At 54.2% G+C, this 6,918-nt stretch overlaps 1 protein-coding gene across 1 annotated transcript; it reads right to left on the reverse strand.

The window, feature by feature from the left end:
- Nucleotides 1–4,390: 4,390 nt before the first annotated feature.
- On the reverse strand, nucleotides 4,391–5,585 carry LOC127034226 (uncharacterized). Its single transcript, XM_050922845.1, has 2 exons — nucleotides 5,359–5,585; nucleotides 4,391–5,203 (listed from the first exon to the last, which is right to left on the reverse strand). The coding sequence occupies exons 1-2, from the start codon at nucleotides 5,545–5,547 to the stop codon at nucleotides 4,391–4,393; spliced, it is 1,002 nt and encodes a 333-aa protein (XP_050778802.1). The 5' UTR covers nucleotides 5,548–5,585.
- Nucleotides 5,586–6,918: the final 1,333 nt, after the last annotated feature.

The raw sequence follows: 6,918 nt of genomic DNA on the forward strand, positions 1-6,918 counted from the left end.
CACTTGTGTGAAATTGATTTCAAAATGCCACTTTAATAGCCAGACCTTATTTGTCTTGGGAGGGCTAAGGTGGGTGTGAGAGCTAGGCTAGGGCTAGTGTACACTGAAAACTTAAATCAGTAAAGCTGTCTCAGGGTGTAAAAAATCCACAGCCGTGAGAGAGGTAGGTATGTCAAGCTAACCCCTGGTATATACAGTGCTAGGTCAACTGGAGAACTTTTCCATCACCCTAGTTATCACCATTGGGGAGGTGGATTACCTCTCTGATGGGAGAATCCCTACCATCAGCATAGGTAGTGTCTACGCTGAAGGGTTGCTGCTGTAGTATTTTAATTGTAGACATACCCTTAGGGCTTGGCTACATTTGTGAGTTAGAGTGCATTAAAGCAGCCCCGGGTGCCCTAGCTCACTACCCATCCACACTGGCAAGGCACGTAGAGCGCTCTGACTCCAGGGCTAGAGCGCTCCTGGTACTCCACCTCAGCGAGAAGATTAACACTTGGCATGCATTGGCTGAAACACCTGGGTGTCAGTGTGAACGAGTTGTTGCATTACTGCGCTCTGATCAGCCTCCAGAAATGTCCCATAATCCCCTTAAGTCAAGTGGCCACTCTTGTCGTTGTTTTGGAATCACTGCAGGCATGCCAATATGCCCTTTTGAAAGCTCTGACAGTCGGCATGCTTATCTGCTCTTGAGACAAAGTAACCATTACTGTGGAATGCTGTGTGAGAGAGAGAGAGGCAGGGTGTGGGTAGGGTCTGTTGCTATCTGAACTTACGAGACAGCATGCTGACATGCTCTCAGTCCCCCTCAAAACCCACACTCTCTCCCCACACATACACACAACACACTCCCTGTCACACTCCACCCCACCCCCCTCATTTGAAAAGCATGTTGCAGCCACTTGCATACCTGGATAGCTACCATATGCTCTGCTCTCTTGCCATTGCAAGAGCTGCTAATGTGGCCACGCCAGTGTGCTTGCAGCTGTCAGTGTGGACAGATTGCAGCGCTTTCCCTATTGTGCTCTTTGAAGGCTGGTTTAATTCAAAGCACTCTACGGGTATGTCTACACTTACGCTTTTGCAGCGCTGGTAGTTAAAGCTGTGTTAGAACAGCTGTATAGGGCCAGCGCTGCAGAGTGGCCACAGGGTATGTCTACATCTACGATTTTGCAGCGCTGGTTGTTACAGCTGTATTAGTACAGCTGTATAGGGCCAGCGCTGCAGAGTGGCCACACTTACAGCAACCAGCGCTGCAAGTGGTGTTAGATGTGGCCACACTGCAGCGCTGTTGGGCGGCTTCAAGGGGGGTTCTGGGAACGCGAGAGCAAACCGGGGAAGGAGACCAGCTTCGCCGCGGTTTGTTCTCGCGTTCCCCGAACCCCCCTGCAAACCGCAGGGAAGGAGACCTGCTTGCTTGGGGGTTCAGGGAACGCGAGAGCAAACCGGGGAAGGAGACCAGCTTCGCCGCGGTTTGCTCTCGCGTTCCCCGAACCCCCCTGCAAACCGCAGGGAAGGAGACTTGCTTGCACGGGGGTTCGGGGAACGCGAGAGCAAACCGGGGAAGGAGACCAGCTTCGCCGCGGTTTGCTCTCGCGTTCCCCGAACCCCCCTGCAAACCGCAGGGAAGGAGACCTGCTTGCTCGGGGGTTCGGGGAACGCGAGAGCAAACCGGGGAAGGAGACCTGCTTGATTACCAGAGGCTTCCTCAGGCATGCTGGGATACCTGCTTATTCCACGGAGGTCAAGAAAAGCACTGGTAAGTGTCTACACTTGATTACCAGCGCTGGATCCTCTACACCCGAGACAAAACGGGAGTACGGCCAGCGCTGCAAACAGGGAGTTGCAGCGCTGGTGATGCCCTGCAGATGTGTACACCTCCTAAGTTGCAGCGCTGTAACCCCCTCACCAGCGCTGCAACTTTGTGATGTAGACAAGCCCACACTTACAGCAACCAGCGCTGCAGTGTGGCCACATTTAACAGTACTTGCAGCGCTGTTGGGAGTGGTGCACTGTGGGCAGCTATCCCACAGAGCACCTCATCCCATTTCGGCGCTGTGGCTTGTGGGAAGGGGAAGGAAGTATGATTGTCTTTCCGCTTCCTGTTCCAACGCCCCGTGGTGCTTTGGTACACATTCCGAGCAGTGTGGCAGCATTGTGATTGTACAGAGCTTTTTCTGCTATTTTTATTATAAATGGATCCTGAGCAGCTGACGATCTTATTGATGAATGTTGCCAGCACATCGCGCTTGGCAGTGGAGCTATTCCTTCAGCTGCAAAATGAGAGTGAGAGTGACAGTGAGAGTGAGGAGTCAGACGATGATATTGAATCGCCTCACTGTGAAGACAGTAAATTGCTTGTAGCAGTAACAGACGTGCTCAGCTCCGTGGACCGGCGTGTTTGGGCTCGGGAAATCAGCACTCAGTGGTGGGATCAAATCGTCCTGCAATCCTGGGATGATGAGCAGTGGCTGCAGAACTTTCGGATGAGAAAAGCCACTTTCATGGCACTGTGTGCTGAGCTCGCCCCTACCCTGCGGCGCAGGGACACGAGATTGAGAGCTGCCCTGCCAGTGGAGAAGCGGGTGGCTATTGCAATCTGGAAGCTGGCAACTCCAGACTGCTTCAGATCGGTGGCGAACCAGTTTGGAGTGGGAAAGTCTACCGTTGGAATGGTGCTGATGCAAGTTTGCACAGCCATTAATCGCACCCTGCTAAGAAGAACCGTGACTCTTGGGAACGTGCAGGACATTGTGGATGGCTTTGCAGAAATGGGGTTCCCTAACTGTGGAGGGGCAATAGATGGGATGCATATTCCTATTCTGTCACCACTCCACCTGGCATCAGAGTACGTTAATCGCAAGGGGTATTTCTCCGTGGTTCTGCAAGCGCTTGTGGATCACCGTGGGCGTTTCACTGACATTTACTCAGGATGGCCTGGAAAGGTGCACGATGCACGTATATTTCGGAACAGTGCCCTGTTCAGGAGGCTGAGGGCCGGGACTTTTTTCCCAGACCGCAAGATCACAGTAGGGGACGTCGAAATGCCCACTGTGATCCTTGGAGACCCCGCTTACCCCTTAATGCCATGGCTCATGAAACCGTATACAGGGAAGCTTGACAGGAGCAAGGACCAGTTCAACTACAGGCTGAGCGGGTGCAGAATGACTGTGGAGTGTGCTTTTGGCCGTTTGAAAGCTCGCTGGCGCTGTCTTTATGGGAAGCTAGATTTGGTGGAAAGCAGCATCACCGCTGTTATATCCGCGTGCTGTACCCTCCATAATATTTGTGAAGGGAAGGGTGAAAGATTCAGTGAGGAATGGACCTCCGAGGTTCGACGCCTGGAGGATGAGTTTGCTCGGCCAGAGAGCAGGGCTAATAGGGAGGCCCAGGAAAGGGCTTCAAGGATTAGGGATGCTTTAAGGGAGCAATTTGATGCTGAGAGCCAGCAGTAATGTTTGATGCATTTGATGTGCTTTGCTTTACCTTGGTGTGTAATATTTACCACTTCCAGCAACAATAAAACGTAGTGAAAGAAATAGAAAAAAAAAACTTTATTCAACATACAGTACATAACAGGCAAGGGGGTAGGGGTGGTGGACTGTATATTTACAGGTTTTAATATGTCCTATTTTGATCAATATTCACTGTCTGCCGCACTTCAGGATTACTATGCTACAGAATAATGGGGGTGGAGTGAACAGGGTAAGAATTATAGTTATCAGGGCTGGTAGGTGATCTTACAGGTGTTGGGGGCAGCTGGGGATAATACGGAACTGGCTGCTGGAGAAAGTTGTTTTGTGGAAATACTGGGGAACAAGGAAGAGGGCTTTGGGAGGGCTGTGGGTTACCACGGTACATATTTGTCTGCATGGCTACAAGAGACTCGAAAGACTCAGTTTGGTGAGACAGGAGGCTTATCATCTGCTTTGTGGTTTTTTTGGCAGACAATTCCTTTCTCCTGCTTTCTGTTTGCCTCCATTCATGTACACTCTTTCTCCATTCATGTACACTGCTTCTCCATTCATAGGTCTTCTCTCTCCATTCCTCTGTCTTCCTACTTTCTCTGTTGTAGTGGCTCATAACAGATTTTATCAATTCCTCTTTTGATTTTCTAGGATTCCGTCTCAAGTTCTGCAACCTACGTGAGGCCGGTGATCCGGCTGCAGCAGTCAAGGTCACTAGAAAAAAGAGAGATAGAAACGTAATACACAGAGGCTACATTGTTTATCATCACTTGGTGAAGGACTTTTTAGACTTTTGGTAGCATCCTTCTCACATAACACAGAGAGGGCAGGCAAGCTAAGTCAGGGCGAGCAATGGGGTGAGTGGTTTTGCCCCGATTTCCCTTGGGAGTGGGAATTGACCAGTGGGTCACTGGGGTTTATCAGCAATGGGTACAGGAGGTAGCTGGTGTCCTGAAGAGGGGACAGTAGTGAACAGGAAGGTGGTGAGCTAGCTGCTTGGGGGGGGTTTTCTTTGGTCCGCGTTCAGGCCGTCCTGCTGGTGACGGGGGGGGGGGGGGGAGAAACGCGGGGCTGGATGCCTGCTTGGAAGGGGTGTGGGGAACACAGGAGCACACCGCGGGGCTGGATGCCTGCTTGGAGGGGGGGACGGGGAACACGGGAGCACACCGCGGGGCTGGATGCCTGCTTGGAAGGGGTGTGGGGAACACAGGAGAACACCGCGGGGCTGGATGCCTGCTTGGAAGGGGTGTGGGGAACATGGGAGCACACCGCGGGGCTGGATGCCTGCTTGGAAGGGGTGTGGGGAACATGGGAGCACACCGCGGGGCTGGATGCCTGCTTGGAGAGGGGGACGGGGAACACAGGAGCACACCGTGGGGTTGGATGCCTGCTTGGAAGGGGTGTGGGGAACACAGGAGCACACTGCAGGGCTGGATGCCTGCTTGGAGGGGGGGACGGGGAACACGGGAGCACACCGCGGGGCTGGATGCCTGCTTGGAGGGGGGGACGGGGAACACGGGAGCACACCGCGGGGCTGGATGCCTGCTTGGAGGGGGGGACGGGGAACACGGGAGCACACCGCGGGGCTGGATGCCTGCTTGGAGGGGGGGACGGGGAACACGGGAGCACACCGCGGGGCTGGATGCCTGCTTGGAGGGGGGGACGGAGAACACGGGAGCACACCGCGGGGCTGGATGCCTGCTTGGAAGGGGTGTGGGGAACACGGGAGCACACTGCGGGGCTGGATGCCTGCTTGGAGGGGGGGTGGGGAACACGGGAGCACACCGCGGGGCTGCCTACGTGCTGGGAGGGGGGGGGTGGGAAACACGGGAACACACCGCGTGGCTGCCTACGTGCTGGGAGGGTGGGGTGGGAAACACGGGAACACACCGCGGTCTGGATGCCTGCTTGGATGGGGGGGTCGGGAACACAGGAGCGCACCGCATGGCTGCCTACGTGCTGGGAAGGGAGGGGGGTTAAAAACAGAGCGCCATGGGCTGGGGAAACGCGAACCTGGCGCCCTGCACTCAATTATCCCTAAACTCTCCACAGGGTTTCCTACTGCCAGACATATCATTGCTGCATGTTACCTGGGAAGAAAGGGAGGGTCTTCTACAGGAATGTGGATACCGCCCTGGCTCCTGTGCAGCAGCTTGCCTGTGTGCAGCCATGGTCCCCCCCACCCCTCGCTGCACAGTGGATCGGACGAGTTAGCCTGACCGGGACAGGGACCACGGTGGCTCTCCCGATCAATTTGAGAAAGCAAATTGCAAACGCTCTTGCAGCAACATTTCAAGAGATTACCGAGGCAGATTACAGAGACGTGATAGAGCAAATCAATGGGCTATTCCACGTTTAGGCATGCATGCAGGCAGCCATAACCAAAATCCTCCTCTCCCAAAACATAGAAATCTACTTACCCCGATCACAATCCTCAGCTTCCTCCTCAACATCAACTTCCAGCTGCTGCGACTGGCTAGCCTCCTCCGGGCTTGAGAAGAGCTCCTGGCTGCATGTGTCCTGGGACTCCGGGGTGTCTCCCTCCACGCCAGTAGCCTCACTGTCTCCATCCTCTACAAACTCCCCCACTTCTCCCTGCTCTGAACTCTCCATCGTGCTCCTAGGATTTGCAGTGGGGTCACACCCAAGTATGGCATCCAGCTCCTTGCAAAACCGGCAGGTTGTGGGGGGAGCTCCTGAGCGGCAATTTCCCTCACGGGCTTTGCAGTAAGCACTCCTCAGCTCTTTAATTTTTACCCTGCACTGCAAGGCATCCCGTTCATGGCCCCTTCTCATCAAGGACTGCGATATCTGCCCATACGTATCATAATTTCTCCTTCTGGAGCGCAGCTGTGTTTGCACAGCCTCCTCTCCCCAAACACTAATGAGGTCCTGCAGCTCTGCATTGGTCCATGCTGGGGCTCGTTTGGTGCGTGGAGGCATGGTCGCTGAGTGATTGATAGATTAATTGCACTCCACACCTGGCTGAGCAAACAGGAAGGTGATTTTTAAAATTCCCGGGGCATTTAAAGGAGGGGTCAGGTGAGCCCAGGGCAGTGGAGTTTGCTTGATTACCAGAGAGGCTTCTTCAGGTATGCTGGGATACCTGCTTATGCCACGGAGGTCAACAAAAACGCTGGTGAGTGTCTACACCTGATGACCAGCGCTGGTGATCCAGCGCTGGATCCTCTACACCTGAGGCTCGACCGGGTGTACGGCCAGCGCTGCAAACAGGGAGTTGCAGCGCTGGCCGTGCTGTGCAGGTGTGTACACATCCTAAGTTGCAGCGCTGTAACCCCCTCACCAGCGCTGCAACTCTGTAGTGTAGACAAGGCCTACATCTGCAAGTGTAGCAATGCCGTTAGTGTACTGTCCTCTAGGGTGAGGCCAAGATCAAAATACCACCTCCGCTGATGTCGTCAGCCACTCTTCTAGGTTGCTGAATGTG

The sequence above is a fragment of the Gopherus flavomarginatus genome, chromosome 14 (assembly GCF_025201925.1).
Source record: "Gopherus flavomarginatus isolate rGopFla2 chromosome 14, rGopFla2.mat.asm, whole genome shotgun sequence".
NCBI classification, from domain to species: Eukaryota; Metazoa; Chordata; order Testudines; family Testudinidae; genus Gopherus; species Gopherus flavomarginatus.

Excerpts from the sequence above, each read along its gene's own strand:
- LOC127034226 (XM_050922845.1), bottom strand. The coding sequence starts at position 5,547 with ATGATATGTCTGGCAGTAGGAAACCCTGTGGAGAGTTTAGGGATAATT. Across the intron at positions 5,204-5,358 it reads GCAGGCATCCAGACCGCGGT|TGTGCTCCCGTGTTCCCCAC; the intron begins GTGTTCCCGTGT and ends CCAGCCCCGCAG.